This window comes from Garra rufa, chromosome 9 (genome assembly GCF_049309525.1).
Source record: "Garra rufa chromosome 9, GarRuf1.0, whole genome shotgun sequence".
Taxonomy (NCBI): domain Eukaryota; kingdom Metazoa; phylum Chordata; class Actinopteri; order Cypriniformes; family Cyprinidae; genus Garra; species Garra rufa.
The window spans coordinates 10,963,187-10,985,146 of record NC_133369.1 but is presented as its reverse complement, the minus strand read 5'-3'; the positions used below and the strand labels follow the sequence as shown (position 1 = coordinate 10,985,146).

The 21,960-nt window shown below is 33.1% G+C and overlaps 2 protein-coding genes across 2 annotated transcripts; one reads left to right on the top strand and one right to left on the bottom strand.

The window, feature by feature from the left end:
* Positions 1-47: 47 nt before the first annotated feature.
* Positions 48-3,295, bottom strand: LOC141342662 (telethonin). The gene is made up of 2 exons (XM_073847158.1): positions 3,098-3,295; positions 48-1,780 (listed from the first exon to the last, which is right to left on the bottom strand). The coding sequence occupies exons 1-2, from the start codon at positions 3,232-3,234 to the stop codon at positions 1,378-1,380; spliced, it is 540 nt and encodes a 179-aa protein (XP_073703259.1). The 5' UTR covers positions 3,235-3,295; the 3' UTR covers positions 48-1,377.
* An 8,398-nt stretch (positions 3,296-11,693) lies between these two features.
* rnf144b (ring finger protein 144B) lies at positions 11,694-21,242 on the top strand. The gene is given in 8 exon segments (XM_073847600.1): positions 11,694-11,732; positions 11,734-11,859; positions 13,920-14,024; positions 15,772-15,832; positions 18,661-18,865; positions 18,972-19,116; positions 20,291-20,380; positions 20,625-21,242. Coding segments are annotated over 8 exon segments (936 nt in total). The 3' UTR covers positions 20,790-21,242.
* Positions 21,243-21,960: the final 718 nt, after the last annotated feature.

The window sequence follows — 21,960 nt, the reverse complement described above, 5'->3', positions numbered from 1 at the left end:
ATTCATAGTATTTGTTTCCAAGTACTAACTGTTTTGAATAGATGACGATTGTCCATCAGATGTCTGTCCTACAGTTCATTGTAAACCTGCTGAGAAATACAGCAACAGCTTATTTATAATCAAATTTAAATTACAATTACAATTACAGTAGATTTAGGCTTTTCATTTAGAATATTCAGTTTCAAGACTATTACTAAATACTTTTTATTTCCTCATTTATCCTGTATTGCAAGACTATTTAGCACAATTGAAAAAAATAGGACACTTACACTACCAGTCAAAAGTTTTTGAACGGTAAGATTTTTGACGTTTTTTAAAGAAGTCTCTTCTGCTCACTAAGCCTGCATTTATTTGATCCAAAGTACAGAAAAACAGTAAAATTGTAATATTTTTACTATTTAAACTAATCGTTTTCTATTTGAATATATTTTAAAATGTAATTTACTCCTGCGATTTCAAAGCTGAATTTTTAGCATCATTACTCCAGTCACATGATCCTTCAGAAATCATTCTACCATTCTGATTTGCTGCTCCAAAAAAACTATTATTATTAATATTATATTATTTATTATTATTATATTAATATATTATTATAGTATTATGTTAAAACAGCAGAGTAGAATTTCTTTAGGTTTCTTTGATGAATAGAAAGTTCAGAAGAATGGCATTTATCTGAAATGGAAATTTTTGTAACATTACAAATGTATTTATAATCTCTTTTTATCAATTTAAAACATGCTTGCTAAATAAAAGTATACATTTTTATAATTTCTTCTAAAAAAAAAATTAAATGTACTAAACTGTTTTGAATATTAAAAAACAGTAATGTATCTTGAACAGCAAATCATAATATTAAAATGATTTCTGAAGGATCATGTGACTGGAGTAATGATGCTGAAAATTTGGTTTTGATCACAGAGATAAGTTACATTTGAAAAATGTATTCAAATAGTTATTTGAATTAGTAAAACTATTTCAAAATTGTACTGTTTTTGCTGTACTTTGAACCAAATAATTGCAGGCTTGGTGAGTAGAAGAGACTTTTTTAAAAGCATTAAAAATCCTACTGTTCAAAAACTTTTGACTGGCAGTGTACACCCCATGCAAAATGTATAATGTTATTGCTTTATTGTAAAAATTTTTTTTTAAAGCAAATCATAAAACATATGGTTTAATTCCATTAATTTTATGCTTAGAAATACTTTTCTGTGGCCTCTGTGTAGTTCTTTGACAAGGTTTCTCTGGTAGTCTCATCTGAAAACAAATTGTGAACATGTAGGTCTCTTGAAGGCTTTGGTATTTAAGTATGAGTGAGATCACCCACCATACTTGTCATTGTATCTGTGTCCATGATGGCAGGCAGCTTTCATCAGCTCATCACTCTCGTCGCTGGAAGTTGAGTGTGTCTCGCGGGGGAGAGATGAGGCTGGAGGCTCTGAAGTCTGGGCTCCTGGGTTGGATTACCATTGGTTTATGTTCGGTGATGGACGAGACCTCTCTCTTCTGAAGGCAAACTCCATTTAAACTACTCTCAGAGTCCATGGCGGATTTTATTCTGGAGGGAGAGGGCTCACGGGTAACGTCAGGCTGCGTGATGTCTCTGGGCACAAATATTGGTATCGGAAGTGTGTTTCTGTAAGGTAAACGATATTCCCGCAGAGGCTCGCCTTCTCTTCCCAAATGAATCGTTTGGTTTGGGAATCGTCTCACTGTGAAATGAACCACCTGCTTGCTTTCGTAGCTCTCCTTTTTCATGGTGTCCTTCTCAACACGTGTCATCCTGTGAAGCAGGACTTATAAAAGTTAGTAGAAGTAAATTACATATATAAGTGACCCTGGACCCCAAAACCAGTCATAAGTAGCATGGGTATATTTGTAGCAATAGCCAACAATATATAGTATGGGTCAAAATGATAGATTTGTCTTTTATGCCAAAAATCATTAGGATATTAAGTAAAGATCATGTTCCATGAAGATATTTTGTAAATGTTCTACTGTAAATATATCAAAACTTAATTTTTGATTAATAATATACATTGTTAAGAACTTCATTTGGACAACTTTAAAGTTGATTTTCTCAGTATTTTGATATTTTTGCACCCTCAGATTCCAGATTTTCAAATAGCTGTAGCCTATCTCGGCCAAATATTGTCCTATCCTAGCAAACCATACCATTAATAAAAAGCTTATTTGCTTTCAGATGATGAATACATCTCAATTTCACAAAATTGACCAAACGAGTGGTTTTGTGGTCCATGGTCACATATATTTAAAGAAATTAATGGTTTTATTCAGTAAGGATGCATCAAACTGATAATAAGTTTATCAGACATTTTTCATTTCTAATATTGATCTTTTGAGCATGTATAATTATAAAAATATTTTTTTGAACTTTCTATTTATCAAAAATACTGAAAATAGTATCAATAAGATATGTTTCTTGAGCATCTAATCAGAATATTAGAATGGTTTCTGAAGGATCATGTGACACTAAAGACTGGAGTAATGATGCTGAAATTTCCTGTGATGCTTTTTGTCATCACAGGAAAAAAAATACTTCAATTATGTTATATTAAAATAGAAAACAATAATGGAACGCAAACTATTAAGTTCAGAATAAAAGCTTAGTTTAGTTTTTATATTTTAGTTTATACATTTTATTACCTCTCAAGAAAACACAACTTAAAAGCACCATCAAAGTCCATACAACTTGTGCACTATGTTCTAAATCTTCTGAAATAACATTGTGTGAGAAACAGACAGGAAATGAACCATCACACCAGGGTTGATGTGATGCACCAGTCGAAAATACAGACTGCAAAATCTGCACCAGAGGTGAATATATTCAGTGAATAAATACCTTTTGGTTTATATGATTTCAGAAGGCTGCAAATATATAGCATGAGTAATAAGGACTATTTAATGATTTTACATGACTGTCCTTGGAGCTTGACAGTCATGATCACTATCAACTGCTATTGATTCTTCAGAGTTTGTAATAACAGCATACAGGCTTGGAATATTAACATTTTAAATTTGGGGGTAAAGTATTCCTTAATATCCACAAATACAACACACAGCAAACAGAACTGCATACTTGTACTCTGGTCTCGTCTCCATCAGTAGGTCTAACCAGGCGGCCTCATATGATTCTCTGGCAATCTCATCAGTCTCCTGAAAATCACTGTAGGTGTTCAGCAGATATGACCTGGGCTTCCTACTCAGGCAATGCATCTCATCCAGCAAGCTGTCAAAAAAACAGAAGCCGAATTAAAACTGGATAAGAAAGATATCAGTCCAATCTTCTGAAAAAGGCTTCTGTGTCCCTCCTGAGTGTTCCTGTGTCTTATAAATAGGGTTTGTTACTATTTTTACACCCTGCCATCAACCCCACAGGAGTCTCGTCAGATTGGTGTAGTTTGACGAGGTGGGAAAATGACTAATCCCACGACCATTTAACTGATATGCAAGACTAACAGCTTCACCAGGAGGTCAACCGTGTCGCAGGACCCATCTGATCTCAGATTTCCCGTTGTATGTGCGTCAAAACATGATGGTTGTTGCTGATAGCAGCAAAACTAGATGCTGACCTAGGGCCATAGGCCCTAAAAATGTTAAATTAAATGCAATATACTTTATACGTGTGGTGCATGTAATGTACAGGTAAACGCAAAGTAACCTTTAAAAATATACAAAGCATTCAAGATGTTATGAAAAGACAAAAATAGAAAAAGGTGATGATATCTCTGACATGCATCTCATGTTTAAGGGTCCTTGTTGTCTCTCTCGGTTGTCAGCAGCTGTGCAAAAGCCGCACGGCATTGTTATCTCACACTGTGGCATTCAGAGCAGCCTGTCAAACTCAGACCATGTCTGCCTGATTGATGCTCTGTAAGTGTAATGTATAGTATAGTCCATCACTCTGCAGTATGAACAATCCTTTCTCTAGTTTACTGATGAAAGAGGCCTCTCTTTAGACGTGGAGACTATTGTTAAATTTGGACTCAACACGCATTAATCTGTCATACAAGCGTTTAAGCAGCTGTATGTAGTTTTATGTATTTTTGCGACTTTGGAGACCCCTACAGTCAAGTCAGTGGGTAAAATATCACAGTTTTTACTACAATGGATTGCTTTACATGTGGTTCTTTCGAAGGAATTTCGTACCCGACCACCAAACATCAAAAAACTTCTTATTTTTATCATAAGAGTGTGCACAGCCATTTGTAAATTGTGCAAGTCTGGCTTCCTGTCTCATATCTAGCCATTTTTAGCTGTACAAAATAGCTGGTTTTGCTGCTTGATACTGCAAATGAGTGTGTCCTGCCATATTATTGTAATTATGAACACACTGGTTTGTAGTGTAAACAGTTTTACCGTTTACTGCATGTTGTTATTGTTTTCTAAATCGGAAGTCTCGCCCATATACTTCCATTTGCATTGAAGAATAAGGTGGATAGCCTCAACCTTACTGATAAAAACGAAAGCAGGTTTTATGACAACCATTGAAGGAGTAGTTCACTTTCAGAACAAAAATTTACAGATAATGTCCAAGATGTTTATGTCTTTCTTTCTTCAGTCTTAAAGAATTGTTTTTTGTTTTTTTTTTGGAGGAAAACATTTCAGGATTTCTCTCCATATAGTGGACTTCTATGGTGCCCCCGAGTTGAGAATGAGAATGGCAGTATAATATGTGACCCTGGACCACAAAACCAGTCTTAAGTCGCTGGGTTATATTTGTAGCAATAGCCAAAAATACATTGTATGGGTCAAAATTATTGATTTTTCTTTTATGTCAAAAATCATTAGGAAATTAAGTAAAGATCATGTTACATTAAGATTTTTTTGTAAAATTCCTACTGTAAACCTATCAAAATGTATTTTTTGATTAGTAATATGCATTGTTAAGAACTTAATTTGGACAACTTTAAAGGTGATTTTCTCAGTATTTTGATTTTTTTGCACCCTTAGATTCCAGATTTTCAAATAGATGTATCTCAGCCAAATATTGTCCTATCCTAACAAACTATACATCAATAGAAAGCTTATTTATTGAGCTTTCATATGATGTATATATCTCAGTTTTGTAAAATTTAACCTTATGACTGGTTTTGTGGTCCAGGGTCACATATGTCTAATTGTCATTAAGTAATGTTGCAAAGCTCAAACAAACAAACAAACAAACAAACAAACAAACAAACAAACATACATAAATGCATACATGCATAAAAACTCATCTTTATTTGTGCTGTATGTATTGTTATACTACAATGTTAAGCCATTTAAGACAAACAGGTGTTTCAATGAGTTTAATGCTCTCTATTCAATTAAATGACTGAAAAAGAATAAAGCACTTGAAATCAGTTAGTAACATTGCTTCAAAGACCATGTGAGACCACATTTCAGCTGGTTTGTCCCTGAGCTTGACAGAGACATTAGGCAATTACATGCAGGTTTATGGGACTGCAATGATGCCAACATCCTTTTAAAGCCTGGAGGAATGTTGACTGAGAAATGCCAGCGATGCACTGAACGCAAGGTGCAGCATCAGATTACTGTGGCCTGAGCCAAGCCAAAGCACTCGCCTGGACGCTTGTAACAGCAGCAGCCAGTTTCCCCTGTAATAAGAGCCTTATGGCAACTGCAGCTGCAATACGCACAGCATGATGGATGAGAAATGCTCCTCAAACAGAAAGACACTCAGATCATAGACTTATTTTGAGCAATACAAACACTGCACTTAGCATTCAAATGGTTTCCCTCATAATAGCACATGAAGCTTCTTTCATAATGGCTTGTGATTTTGTAATCCCATTTTTTAGTCCATTAGACTGGGATCTGAGGGCGAGTGCTGGAGAGTAAATTTGCTGTGATGGAATGTTATGGATATATAAATGTCAAGCCCATGATCTAGACTAGAGCAATGGAAATACATGATGTCACCTGCTGATGTCATATGACAGCATGTTTCTTGTTATTAGTCGTCATATCTGCTTCAGGGAAAGCATACGAGGAAGAAACGCCTCAGAACAGCTCCAGTATCTTTCTTGAATATGTTAAGGTTCTAATATTTAGGTAACATGACACCAGAACAGTTTGTCCCATGGGCAGTCATTTTATTTTGGCACTAGAGGGTACTGTTGTACACTGTTGTTTATTATGAGCCTAAAATGGCTCTATAATATTGAATATTATTTGATAAATATATATTTTTAGCTTTCTCATCACCAGATACTGAACATAAACACTATGTAATGCATTTAATGCGTTAATATCATTAAAAATCTAAGGTTTTAGAAAGGGACAGTGAAATAAACATTATTACATCCTTGTTATGTTTCAAATTTAGATTTGACAGATTTGAGAGCAAAGCAAGATATATATAAAAAAGAGAAATAAAACCATATTTAAACAATATAGTATAATTGATAATATTTAATGCATAAATGATTATACATTAAATATTGTTATAAATTATACTATATATAGTTTATATACTACAATATATATATATATATATATATATATATATATAAAGTATATATGAATTATTATTACTTTTACTGGCACTTTAGATTTTTAAATATCATGATAATATTTATAAAAGTTTTTGAACAGTAAGATTCTTAATGTTAAAGAATTCTCTTCTGCTCACAAAGTCTTCATTTATTCGATCCAAAATACAGCAAAAGCAGTAATACTTAATAAAATATTAAGTATTACTTAATATTAAATAATAAAATATTTTTATTTAAAATAACTGCATTCTATTTGAATATATCTTCAAATGTAATTTATTCCTGTGATCAAAGCTAAATTTTCAGCATTATTACTCCAGTCTTCAGTGCCAAGTGATCTTTCAGAAATCAATATAATATGCTGATTTGCTGTTCAAGAAACTATTAATAATAATAATAATAATAATAATAATATTTAAAACAGCTGAGTACTTTTTTCAGGGTTCTTTGATGAATAGAAAGATCCAAAGATCAGCATTTATCTGAAATAAAAAAGCTTTTGTAACATTATACACTATACTATTCAAAAACTTGAAAGAAATTTTAGAAATTAATACTTTTATTTAGCAATGATGCTTTAAATTGATCAAAAGTGATGATAAAGAGCATTATAACGGTAAAAAAAAAAGTTTATTCCAGATAAATTCTGATCATCTGAACTTTCTATTCATAGAAAGTCAGCTGTTTTCAACATAATAATAAAAATAATATAATAAATGTTAATAAAAAAAGTTTTTGAGCAGCAAATCAGAATATTAGAATGATTTAAGGATCATGTGACTGGAGTAATGATGCAAAAAATCAGCGTTGAAATAACAGAAATAAATTATACTTAAAATATTCAAATAGAACATAATCATTTTAAATAGTAAAAATATTTTACAATTTTACTGTTTTTGCTGTACTTCAAATCTTGTCAAATCTTTTACAAACAAAAAAAATCTTACAGAACAAAACAATCGACTGGTAGTGTATATTTATAGCGCAATTTGACAATATTCTGAGACTCATCTGAGATTGAAAGAGTTAAAAACGTCAGTGGTAGGAGAAAACAGGAAGTGGCCAAACCCTTTAACACAGTCCGATAACTTCACACAAATACACACACACCCTTTGTGGGGCATGACGGGTGTAACTCACGGCACCTCTTCATGATCGAGGTGATTGGGCAGGGATGTAAACCAGACTGTCTGTCCATCATCCAAGAATCTTCAGCATCTTAGATGCGCATGTGATAATCACTGCGGTGGAGCCGCGGCACAGACTCCAGACACGAGTGCAGTCAAAGGTGAGGTGAGTTTATTACTGCGTCTCAAAACCTACTGTACCCCACCTACAGTAGCTACCCAAGTATTTTAAGTCGTCATAGTCGTGTTTTGATTTTGGGGTACCCGTTTTAAAAAAAAATGCGGTCTAGGTAGGCAACACATTAGGATTTGAGGCACTACCTGGATTGTATTTGAGCTGGTTTGTTTTTGTGGAGGCTGCAGCGTGCTTGCGTGAAAATTAGTTATGTTAAATGTGTCTTGTATGCCTGAGAGTAACCATTACTAGAATTACAAAAACACTGACATTTGTTGACTGAATAGTTGGTATTAATAACACGGAAGAAGTTAAACGACGTCACAACGGACAATGGACTTGTCCGGAATTGAATACTGCGCAGTACATTGCCCATGACTTTACGATAAAGTGAAAGTGGTTTGCTAGTGTCACATGTTTCCATCGAGAAAATAGAGATATTGCAATAAAGTTTGTGTTAAATTTCCTAACTTTTGTCAATCCACGTTACCAGTCAAAAGTTTTTGAACAGTAAGATTTTTTGGTTTTTTTAAAGAAGTTTCTTCTGCTCACCAAGCCTGCATTTGTTTGATCCAAAGTACAGCAAAAACAGTAACATTTTGAAATAGTTTTACTATTAACTACTATTAATTTACTATTTCTAAGTGCATTATTATTCCAGTCATCCTTCAAAAATCATTCAAATACTCTGATTTGCTGCTGAAAAACATTTATTGTTATTTTTGTTGTTTAAAACAGCCCAGTAAATTTCCTTTCATGTTTCTTTTTTGAACAGAACAGCATTTGTCTGAAATAGAAATATTTTGCAACTTTATAAATGTCTTGATCATACCTTTTAATTAATTTAAAGCATCCTTGCTAAATAAAAGCATTAATTTTTATAATTTCGTTCCCAGAAAAATAGCTGATTCCAAGCTTTTGAATGGTATAGTGGATCATGTGAGTACTTATGATGAAAATTTGGCTTTGATCACAGGAATAAATACATTTTTAATATATATTCAAGTAGAAAGCAGTTATTTTTATATAAATAGTAAAAATATTTCACAGTATTACTGCTTTTTGCCGGATCAAATAAATACAAGCTTGGTGAGCAGAAGAGACTTTTAAAAACAAAAAAAATCTTACAGTTCAAGAACTTTTTGACTGGTAGTGTAATTAATTAATTTTTCTAATTTACAGATTCTGGTTTGTCTCCTCACATTGAATGCAAATATGCCTGCTTCCCTACTAAATAGTTGGCGACAAAGTACGTAAACATAAAATAGGAAAAGTACACAGATTATTTTTCTTCCAACAAGATTCTGAAGTGCGCATCCAATGGACTCTTACAGTAACTATCCCATCAGGCCACGAGAGTGGAGTCATGAATTTACATTTACATTTACATTTACGCATTTGGCAGACGCTTCTATCCAAAGCGACTTTTAAAAGAGAAAACAAAAGCCATTCGTCAAGGAGCCAACAATGTTTGTAATATACAGTGCCAGATTAGAAAGCAAAATTAGGAAGCAAACTAGTGAAAATTCCAGCGCAACCGATGATGTAGGTCACATGACAATGTCAACATGGCTAATGTAGTATGTCTAATTTGCATTCTTAGTACACACATGCATACTATACACACATGCATACTATATACAGTAGAACACACACGCATACTATACACCATAGAACATACTTCTTTAAAGGTCACACACTAATAAGTTCCTTATTAAAGGAAGTACCTACTCATACATTATGCCATTTGAGACGCAGCTGTAGTATTTATGAGTGTATTCTAGTTGTATACTGCACATTTCTACAAATTTTATGTATTTGTGTATAAAATGTAGTATAATGTTATGACACTGTTTATAGACTTGCATGTATTAAATGGAGGTATTGTAATAAAGTTTGTAAAAAAATGTCCTAACTTTTGTCAATGTAAACTACCAGTCAAAAGCTTAAAAATTACCGTACATTTAGGCTTTTCATTTAGAACATTCAGTTTCAAGACCATTACTAAATACTTTATTTCCCAATTTACCCTGTCTTGCAAGACTATTTAACACAGGGCTGCTCAACCCTGTTCCTGGAGATCTACCTACCTGCAGATTTTTGTTCCAGCCTTGCTCCAAGCACAGCTGTCTGTAATTATCAAGTGCTACTTAAGAGATTAATTAGCTGGTTCAGGTACGTCTGTTCAGGGTTGGAGCTGAACTTTGTAGGATAGTAGATCTACAGGAACAGGGTTAGGTACCCCTGATTTAACACAATTGAGAAAATGGGAACCTTACACTACCTGTCAAAAGTTTTTGAACAGTAAGATTTGTAATGTTTTTTTTTTAAATAAGTCTCTTTTGCTCACCAAGGCTGCATTTTTTTTGATCCAAAGTACAGCAAAAACAGTAAAATTGAAATATTTTTACTATTTTAAATAAAATGTAATTTATTTCTGTGATTTAAATGTTGAATTTTTAGCATCATTACTCTAGTCACATTCGGAAATATATTATTAAATTAACAAATAAATATGTAAATAAATTATATAAATAAATAAAATAATACAAAAAAATCAGGTGTCCTATTAAATTTGTATGACAGTTTGACCAAACAGTAAAGTCTAAAAAAGACAAACATCAACAATAAGCACTGAATAGTCACTCACTGGAATGACTAAAGCTGAATTAATTTCGCTTCCTCGTTTGGCAAGATTTTACTGCATCATGATTTTAATCATTGATGGTAACAGCCATGTGATTCACTTCCCTGTGCTCAAAACCAAAGTATATGTAAATAATCTTCACTGCTTTCAAATGCTAGCGAGCTTACCTAGATTTGCTGAGTGACCCACTTTATGAGGTGTGACCAAGTGTGTTTTTGGGCTGATCAATGATGATTCAGGACGTTAATCATATTCCTGCCAGACATTGATTCAGCACATTACCTAATACCGTTTTTTTCCTGATCCTTTATTCTTTGATTTGGGATTTGGTGTTTGAAAAACAAGGAGAAAAAAATCCTGTTTTTGCCTTTTGCAATTATGTATACAAACACACATACCCACCCACCCATATATGTTTATACACACATACACACGTACTTAGATTGATTCATCACATTACCTAATGCCATTTCTTCCTAAATCATTATTCTTGTTCAGTCACAAGGGGTGAAACTCCAAAAACAGTGCAACCTCTCCATCAAAAGGGCAATGACATGGCAGGAAAAAAAATTGCAAGTGTCAGTGGACGTCGCACGTGTCTCGCCAATCAATACTGACTGGGGAGACAGTGGACATTTAGGGCAGTGATGCTATCCACATTGATCGTGACAGAGGAGACATAATTGTAAAGAGCACAAATGTGCCACGGATAAAAATCTGGGCATTCTCTCCACCTCACGTTTTCATCCCGTTCTCTGTTTTTCTGACCTGTCTAGGCAGGCGGGGCCCTCTAATCTAGCTTTATCCTGGATTATGTTATTATGACTTCTTCCCGTTTTGGGATTCGGTCGCCATGCGGGACAGGAATGTTGAATGGAAGACTTTATAAAGGAGTGAGTTCATTCAGGGTGGAATCTAGAGCTCTCGTTCCTCCGGATCGACTCGTTTGGTGTTTCATTAAGAAAGCAGGCTTAGCAGGTTTTGAGTTGGTGTACACAACACAAATAAGATTAGAGAGCTCAAGACTAATGGTGAGTTCTTTTTAAATCCTGTCTACGTGTGAAAACTGACTTCAGAAGTATGATTTTACAATTCTGCTGAAGAGCTTTCTTTCCATCGTTACTCAATTGCACTGCATAATCTGTGTTTTGAAATCTTTCTGACGTTAGAATTCAGAGAACGTTGCAATCTATCCGCCTCAGCTTTGTTTCTTCCTCTCTAGAAGCATGGAGGACGTCGCTTCACTATTTCTGAAATTTAAGGGCTAAATTACAACAGAAGGCAGGCATGGAGCCCGAAAAAGCCATGATCCACTGCAAACTCTGCCTGACCGACTGTCCTGAGCTGGAGACCAGCACACTGCAGTCCTGTAACTGTGTGTTCTGTGTGCAGGTAAGAGCATTGCTAAGTAAATTTTTTCCTGTGTTGTCATGTGACAGAATAGGTCTATATTTACTGATATAGAAAAATCAAGTTCACAAACATCTTGCCATAAGCAGGTGTTTATCTCGAGCTGTGGTCTGGGTTATTAGCACAAGGTTGAAGTGAAAGGTAGAAATGCAGTAAACAATACACAATAGTGTTCAGTCTCGCCGAGTGGGGATATTTTGTTTCACATGCCGTTTAAGATTAGCCAAATCTAGCCTGTTTCTCTGAAACAAATCTTGTGGGTCAGACTTATAAATCATTTGACTTATATTTTCTAAGCTGAAGTGTGGCATTTTTTGAAGTTAAAACATTTTGTTATACTGTACTCCAACTTTTATTTAACAAATGCTTCCCTTGAAAAGCATGACTACTGCTAATACTCTATTAAATCGATGTTTTCATCTGAACATCAATCATCCTGATTAGGAATAATATAGTTAATGGAATCTAAAAGCATAAGAAAAAACATTTGCGTTACTTGAAATAAAAAATTAACAAGCTTATTTTAATTTATTATTTTTTATTTAACTTGATGTACTAACATAACTAAAACCAAAACTGAAATAATTAATAACAACTATATAGACATTTATAAAATGGCACAAAAACTAATAAAAATGGCAAAAACAAGATTATTAAAACTGTCATGAAAATTAAAATGGAAAAATTTAACAAAAACTATAATAGTATCTTGTGATAACACACGCAACACACAAAAACAAACAAACAAAAAACTCATTTGGGCATATTAAAATTGCTAAAATGTTGCGATTGTGGAACAAGAGTATTTGTTTGTCTGACCAATGGAAAATGAAGGAGTGTTTCGGAAAAAAACAAACACTGTATGTATATTCAACAGTTGCTTCCCCTGAAAAACATAAATATTGCCAATATTCTATTAAAATGTTACATTCAGAACATTGATCATCCTGACTGGGGATTTTATAGTCCTTATAATATATTTTGGGGACATTATAATTATAACTAAAATAATAATACTTGAAATAAAAATAAAAAATTAAATTAAATTAAAAAAGCTTATTTTAATTTAGCTAGGCAACATTTTTTTTTTAGTTAACTTGATGTACTAACATAACTTTTAAAAAGGCACAAAAACTAATAAAAATGGCAAAAACTAAATTGTTAAAATTGTATAGAAAATTTTCATAAATATGGAAAATATTCACAAAAACTGTAATAGACACACAAAAACCCTCATCCGATCACATTAAAATTGCTAAAATGCTGTGATTGTGGAACAAGATTATCTGTTTGTCCAACCAATAGAAAACTGAGAGATGTTTAAAAAACACTTTGTGTATATACACTGCCATTCAAAAGTTTGGAATCAGTAAGATTTATGTTTTTTAAAGATTTTTTTCATGCTCATCAAGGCTGCGTATATTTGAAGAAAAATACACAAAAATTTTTTTAATATTGTGAAATATTATAACGATGTAAAAATACAGATTTTCTATTTTAGTATACATTAAAATCTAATTTATTCCTGTGATCAAAGCTGAATTTTTAGCATCATTACTCCAGTATTCAGTGTCACATGATCCTTCAGAAATCATTCTAATATGATTTTTTTTTTTTATGTTGGAAACTGTTGTGCTGCTTAATATTTTGTTGGAACCTGTAATACAGCATTTATTTAAAATAGAAATCTTGTCTAACAATATACATTACCATTAAAAAGTTTGGGATTAGTACATTTTTATTCTTTTTTTTGAAAGAAAGTAATACTTTTATTTAGCAAGGATGTGTTAAATTGATATAAAAAAATAATTTCAAAGACTATTGTTAGAAAACATTTATATTTTGAATAAATGCTGTTCTTTTGAACATTTCAGTGTCACAGGTTTCAAAAAAATATATGGCAGCATCAGCATATTAGAATGATTTCTGAAGGATCATGTGACACTTAAGACTAGAGTAATGGCTGACGAAAATTCAGCTTTGCATCACAGGATTAAATTGTTATAAATTATAATAAAGTCACCGTTCTGTTGTGTTTGCAGTGTTTAAGGCAGTATGTCCAGCTGGCTATTCGGGGCGGCGCAGGCAGTGCCATCACCTGCCCTGATCCGGCCTGCAAGAACACAGGAACTCTGCTGGACACTGAGGTACTTCTGTCTGTCTCGCTCTCTGTTCTTCTTTCTCAGTCAACAACAGTTTCCAGTTCCGCAGATCACGATACAAATATTGACAATTCAAACACTGTTGTTTACACTGACAATACGGAAATCCTTATACTACCAAACATCTATTTTAATTACTTTTCTAATAATTTAGATTTACGATTTACCTTTTGAACAACAAGACTGACAAGTCAACACTGTTTAATGTTTTTAAATAAGGTTCTTACAGTTTGGTCACAAAGGCTGCATTTATTTGATCAGAAAACTGTTAAAAAGAGCAATATTGCGAAATATTATTACAATTTAAAATAAACATTTGCTTTATTATTATATGATGAAATGTATTTTATTCCTGTGTGAATTTTCAGCATCATTACTCCAGTCTTCAGTGTCAGGCGATCCTTCATTAATCCCTCTAGTATACTGATTTGCTGCTCAAGAAACATTTATTATTATCAGTGTTAAAAACAGTTGTGCTGCTTAATATTTAGTGGAAACTGATGCACTTTTCAGAATACTTTAATGAATAGAAGGTTCAAAAGAACAGCATTTATTTGAAACATTTTCCACTTTGTATCAATTTAATTTATTCTTTCTGAATAAAATTATTAATTTCTGAAAAAAGACCCCAAACTTTTGAACAGTACTGTTTTTAACAGAGCAACCACTCAGAACACCCTAAAGACAAAATTAGCCTCAAGCTTAGCAACCGCATAACAATGACATGGCAAATTAAAATAGATCAAAAGTGAAGACAAAAAACTGATGAAATATGTCTGGGCTTGTTTAACCTTAATGTTCATTTCGCTTTCGGTTGCCACAGCATTAATATCAACAAGAACACAATAGCTCTAGTTATCATGATGTTTCCCATCACTCTCAAATGTTTCCACAAGTCCTCAATTTTCCCCTTATGATCTTAACCAACCTGTTTTGTGAGCTAATGCATCATAAATCAAATTACAGTGATTCAACTGTGATATAAATATTACCTGGCATCATGACTCTCTGGAAAACTTTGACACTAAGATGTTTCATATAAATGCTAAACCATTTACATTGCTTTTTTGACCTATTTAGTATTATTTTAGTGTTTCTTGTCATATCATATAATGATTTCTACTCAAATCAATAGCTCTAGAATTGTTAATTTTACTGTTGTAAAATGTCTGGGTTTATTTCACAATATTGACCAGCTGACCCTATATGTCAGACGGGTCAATTTTTGGAAATTGAGATTTATACATCATCTGAAAGCTGAATAAATACTCTTTCCATTGATGTATGGTTTGTTAGGATAGGACAATATTAGCCTATTTAAAAATCTGGAATCTGAGGGTACTAAAAAAAAAAAATCTAAATATTGAGAAAATCACCTTTAAAGTTGTCCAAATGAAGTTCTTAGCAATGCATATTACTAATCAAAAATGTTTTTATGTATTTACGATAGGAAATTTACAAAATATCTTTATGGAACATGATCTTTACTTAAATCCTAATGATTTTTGGCATGAAAGAAAAATCAATAATTTTGACCCACACAATGTGTTTTTGGCTATTGCTACAAATATACCTGTGCTACATAAGACTGGTTTTGTGCTCTTGAGTCCCATATTATCTTCTACATAAGACCTGATTTGTAAATCTAATGTGCTGTTCGTGTGCAGTTCTGTAGCTCAAACATGACACGTTCCAACACGACCTGAATATTAATTCATATTTTTCTTTATAGCTCGCCTTGTTTGCCTCCAGCGATCAGGTTGAGCTCTATCAGCGGCTCCGATTTGAAAGAGGTACGTGCTTGTCCTTGCTTCATGTATGTATGCATGCGTTTATGTGCCGCTTCGCCATAATCACTCTTGAAGGATAGTGTTACTGTAACCATCACAGAATATCCTAGAGGGAGTGTGAAAGGCAGGAACAAACAGTTTTAGATAAGCGTTTGTGAGAGACATACTTTTAGGGTTGCTAGACTGTTTATGTCAGTGGTTATTGCGGATTTGAGCTGTATTGTGTTGTTTTTATCTCTAGTTTAAAATATAGCAATAGAAAAATCAACCAATATTGAGTTATATGAATGAAGATGAAGGCATCTTATAAAGATATTACTCAAACACTGGAATGTAACGATATAAAAATCTCACAATACGATAATATAAGTCCACTGTACGATATTTATTGTGATATTTAAGAAAATCTAATTTTTAAATTTTGTACATTTAAAAGTTCAATTATTCTATCTAATGCACTTTGAGAGTTCAAAATTAAGACCCATGTTCTTAACTAAGAAAACTTAAGTCAGAAAAAAAGTCTTTACTTTAAAAGGGGACTCAAACCTCATTTTATTTGTGAAATACTGTCTTAGTCTAAATTACATTCGCACTGGTGTTTTAGGAAGCTAAACAAATTAGAATATAATATTATTAATAATAATAATAATAATAATAATAATAATAATAATAATAACAACAACAACAATGACAGTAATAGCCATATATTGTAAAACAATTGCACTGCAAAATAAATGAAAGTGAATATTTCATAAGTATATAATTTTTGCTGTACACTACAGTAGGGAAATTACAATACTTCTTTCATAATTTCTACATTTGAAAGAGATATTTTGAATTTGTACTAAAATTAACGTTACCCATTTGAACCACTACACTGTAAAAAGTTTTCACCAGATTCAACTTAAAAACCTAAGTTCAGCAGCTGCCTTAAAGTTTTAAGTTAAATCAGTAAGTCATTTTAACTTTACAATAAAAATGAGTTGATTTAACTTGTAAGTTGAAATGACTTAAGTTGATTTAACTTAAAATTGTAAGGCAGCTGCTAAACTTAAGTTAAGTTGAAACTGGTGAAAACTTTTTACAGTGTAGCTGTCAGCAATTCATACTGCACTTTTAAGCTTTTATTTTGATGAAATGGCTGTAGAGCTTTTATTTTAAAGGAAAACTCCGAGCTGATCGCCTAAATGAAGTGCATGCTTTGCTTTCAAACACGCAGTGAAAACAGACTTGATTTGTTTGTTTTACAGATACTGTGTCAAAGCATAATGGCCCAAAACACAACTTTTTTTAAATACAAAAAGGAAAGAGGAAAATACAAAAATACAAGTTTAAATGTATTTTAAAAACTACACTTTTTGCCTGGAAGACCTATCGTGTCATATCGTCATGTGACCACGATAATATCAAGACACCAAAACACCAAACACTGAATTTAAAGGTGTCATATCATGAAAATCTGACTTTTTTCATGTTAAAGTGCTATAATCGGGTCCCCAGTGCATCAACTAACTTAGAAAATGTGAAAAAGAACAACCGAGTAACATTGTTTTAGTAAGCCTTTTTCTGCAAGCTTGTGAAAAAACAATGTAGAAAGGGGATCTTATTATAATATTCCCGCCCCTAATCTACACGTTTCCACCCACAGTGCTGCCATTTTGTTTTCGTAAGCGACAAGGGTGTACCAGCTCAATGGCAAAAGTACAAACAAAGCATGTTAACGGTTCTGTCTTTGGCTGCACAGATGAGCACAGAACACTATTTAGAGTCCCAGTCTCAGAGGAGACAAGAAAGCAGTGGATTTATTGATCGATTTACTGTATATTACGCTGCTGTCGCACAGATCTAATATAAACAAGCATTTTCTTTTCTAGCTGTTTACCTTCAGAGACATGTTTTTTTTAACATAAACTTGTGTATTTGACAATTTAAGCGCAATAAGACACAAATGATAACATAGTTTAATACCGTGTGACAGCCGCTTTCTGAATGCGTGCTTTATATGTGTGCGCTCAGAAAACCCTTAATCAGAACCAAACATGTTTTTTAGCAGAGTATCTGAGTTATGAGCTGTAAAGGCACAGCGCTGTTCTGGAAAAGGGGGCGGGGGTGCAGCAGCTCATTTGCATTTAAAGAGCGATGCACAAAAACAGCGTCTTTCTGCTTCTAGTCAAAGTAGGCATATACAAAATGATATATTAAATAATCTTTGAGGTATTTTGAGCTGAAACATTCACAGACACATTCTGGAGATACCTGAGACTTATTTTACTTTACATATTGTAAAAAGAAGCATAATGTGTCACCTTTAAACATGACTTTATAGCTTCCTTTGTCTGCAAATGCATTTTCAAGTTTCGGACACAAAAATGAGCTCACGGTCAATAGTTGTATATTTTCGAATCGGGAAAGTTATGACTACGGCTCAAGTATGAGAGTGTTGCTTCTTCTGAGTCACAGTTCATGTTGCTGGTTTGCATCTGCCAGGGTCGAGCTCAGCGTTTACAGAAGAGCCGTAAACAATGAGCTTATTCAGACAGCAGAAGCTGTGGGATTTTCTTCTTCCATTGCCTCTGTCTGCATCTGAACTGCTCCCAACATGTTAGGAATCGTCTAGACTGTCTGTCTTTGGTGTCAGAGTAAACTGAAACATTAGTATTCGCAGAAGAGTGCAGGAATGTCTCGGATCTGTGACTGCTGACAGTAAACCTCAAAGAAAAATTAACAGTGAGGAAGTGAATTTTGCAAGCAAGTGAATTGGCTTTGCCACATCTCCTTTTTTCTTTATTGCTTAGGATGTTTTTTCCTCACTCTTTTTTTCTCTCTTTCAGGAGTTCAGTTAGACCCCAGTAAGGCTTGGTGTCCCATGCTGGACTGCCAGGCCGTGTGCAGTGTGACGCCTGGAACCGAAGGCAAACCGGTTCCTGTGCCCTGCCCCACGTGCCATGCCGTCTTCTGCTGCGGCTGCAGATGCCCCTGGATAGATGGTCACTCCTGCTCCCAGCACCAGCCGCTGATGGCACCCTCAGCAGACAGGTCAGTATGACCGATTTACTGCTGGACGAACAAGTGTTTATTTTAATTTTGTATTTAATTCAATAACAAATTTCTTTTAAATGTGCTCTGTGTGTCATCTGTGCAGTGCACTGAGCAGCTCTGATACTGATGCAGCCATTAAACAGTGTCCAATGTGTGGCGTCTACATAGAGCGCAATCAGGGCTGCGCGCAGATGCTCTGCAAGAGCTGCAAACACACGTTCTGCTGGTACTGCCTACAGAATCTGGACGTAAGTGACTCTGGGGGTTTGCAAATGTTCTGCCACCAACAGCACAGTATTTTGGACACTACAACAATAGATATACTATGGTATTACAAAAGTACCATGTTTTCTACTATGAATTATCAATTTCGCATTAATGTATATTTTCTGGACATTGAATCATGAATAGATGCAGTTCACATTGTTTTTTTTACCAATTACCAATGTTTTGGTAATTTTTTTTTTTTTGGACATGGCAATGTATGTGTACAATAATAATAACAACAATAAGTAATATTATTATTATTTTTATAACAATCATTTACTATAATTAAAACACATTTAATATTATAGTTAAAATTAAAATGAATAAAACTTAAAAGTACCTATTATATGAATAATACAAAAATAAAGAAATAATTAAATATTAAAACATTTGAACACTATTTACCTTAATATTAACAAATATTTAAACGTAATATTTTATTAAAATTGTATTCCAATATAATAATAATAAAATTACTTTTCCATTAAATTAATATCATCATAATTCAGTTTGATAACAACAACAATTACAACACATGATTATAATTAAAAATAAAATAAAATTAAATATGTATTTTTAAAATATATCTTGATATAATTATAATTATAATAACAATAATAATGAAATATTTATAAATATCTAGTAATAATAATAACAAATATTATAAAACATTTATAAATATCTACTGATAATAATAATCATCATCATATAAAATAAAAACATTTAATATTGTAATTAAAAAAGGAAACTAAATGTATTATATGAATAATAATAGATAAATATTTAAATATTAGAATTATAATATAGTAATAATAATAATAAAATTCAATTATTTTTCTACAAATTTAATTTTCATATATTTAAAAAAAAGATTATGTATAAATATGTATGAATATGTATAAATATCTGTTGATAATAATATTACATTAATATTTTATTACATTTTAATAATAAAACAAATTATAAATTCAATTTTAATATAATATTTCTTTTAAATTGTATTAATATTAACAATGCATTATTATTATTATTATTATTATTATTATTATTATACACATTTACTAGATCTTTCTTTGTTGTGCCATTTATCATTTTAGATTTTTTGGATAAAAGTGTTTGCTGAATGAATAAATGTAAATCTCCCTATGGTTACAGGGCGATATATTCTTGAGACATTACGATAAAGGACCATGCCGAAACAAGCTGGGACACTCCAGAGCTTCCGTCATGTGGAACAGGACACAGGTTAGCTGGAAGGCCAATTTGCATTGATGTTTTTCCATTATGTTAGGCATTTAATTTCCAAAAAACTTTGATATCTAGTTTTAGAACGCACTTTTAGAAAGCACCCATTTTTGTATATATTTTGCTGCTTTTTATCAGCAAGATCAGACTGTAACTATCATGAGGTTAGATGAAAACTACTCACATGTAGTAAGATCCTGCTTGAGTTTCTGAGACTTCTTTTGTGTCGTTGTGATGTTTTTAGGTGGTCGGTATACTGGTGGGCGTCAGCATCATCGTGCTAGTGACGTCACCACTGCTGCTGCTGGCCTCTCCCTGCATCCTGTGCTGCGTGTGCAAACCCTGCCATGCCAAGAAGACCAAGAAAAAGAAGAAGAAAGACAAGAAGCCATCAGATTCCACCGCATAGGAGAACTCTTAATAATCAACATGTGTAGCATCCTCCACGTGCCAATCCCCAGTCTTGCTAGCCAGGTGCACAAGTGCCTCATTCTCAGTGCCTGGTCATTTCGGTGGATTTATTTTGCCTTCCGGTGCATTATGGGAAAAAGCAGCGTGTTGTTTATTGAGTAAACAACATCTGAATGGCCCTTTCTCCACTAAGCCAAAACATTTGTTCATGTGTGCTATAGAGGTTACATCATAAAAATATTCATAAACTGCAGCAATGGATTAAACTCTTTTCGTTTCCATGTAGCGCTCCAGACCAAAGGCCCTGCTGTTTTTTTTCTTGTGTACTATAATATGTAAATACTGTATATGAGTCTGGGTACTGTCCTGTGTTGTTTTTACATTTGTTGATTTTTCTGCATCAGATATTTTATAACTTCATTAAAATAAACTAAACACCTAAGCAGTGAAAGTGACTAGTATCTGTTTGTTTTTATGTTAATCATTTTTGTAACATTAACATAGACATTTCAAGTTACACACAATAGAGGCAGTTTTTCCTCTCTTAGACATGTTGTTTTGTTGTGCTGTGCTGTATTTCAGAGGAAATTTACAAAAGAGTTCCTGCTTAGTGAGTCAGTGAATATTCACGTTTTAACTTTTTAATATAAAATGCTTTCATTTTTCATTCAAATATATCCACCTTATTTTTCAACATGGAAGTGAGGCCATATTGGAGGCACTAAACGTAAACAATGCCACTAAACTGAACTTAAAGGAGTAGTTCACTTTCAGAACAAATTTACAGATAATGTACTCACCCCCTTGTCATTCAAGATGTTCATGTCTTTCTTTCTTCAGTCGTAAGGCAATTATGTTTTTTGAGGAAAACATTTCAGGATTTCTCTCCATATAATGGACTTCTATGGTGCCCCGAGTTTGAACTTCCAAAATGCATCTTCAAAGGGCTCTAAACGATCCCTTTGTAAATGTTTTGTAAATGTTTTTAGAAAATAACAGATCGTTTCACTAGATAAGACCCTTCTTCCTCGGCTGGGATCATTTAGAGCTCTTTGACGCTGCATTTAAGCTGCATTTTGGAAGTTCAAACTCGGGAGCACCATAGAAGTCCATTATATGGAGAGAAATCCTTAAATGTTTTCCTCAAAAAACACCATTTCTTTACGACT

Coding starts and splice junctions, on each gene's coding strand:
- LOC141342662 (XM_073847158.1), bottom strand. CDS start 3,234: ATGCATTGCCTGAGTAGGAAGCCCAGGTCATATCTGCTGAACACCTAC. Junction 1,781..3,097: donor GAGACGAGACCAGAGTACAA/GTATGCAGTTCT, acceptor CCTGCTTCACAG/GATGACACGTGTTGAGAAGG.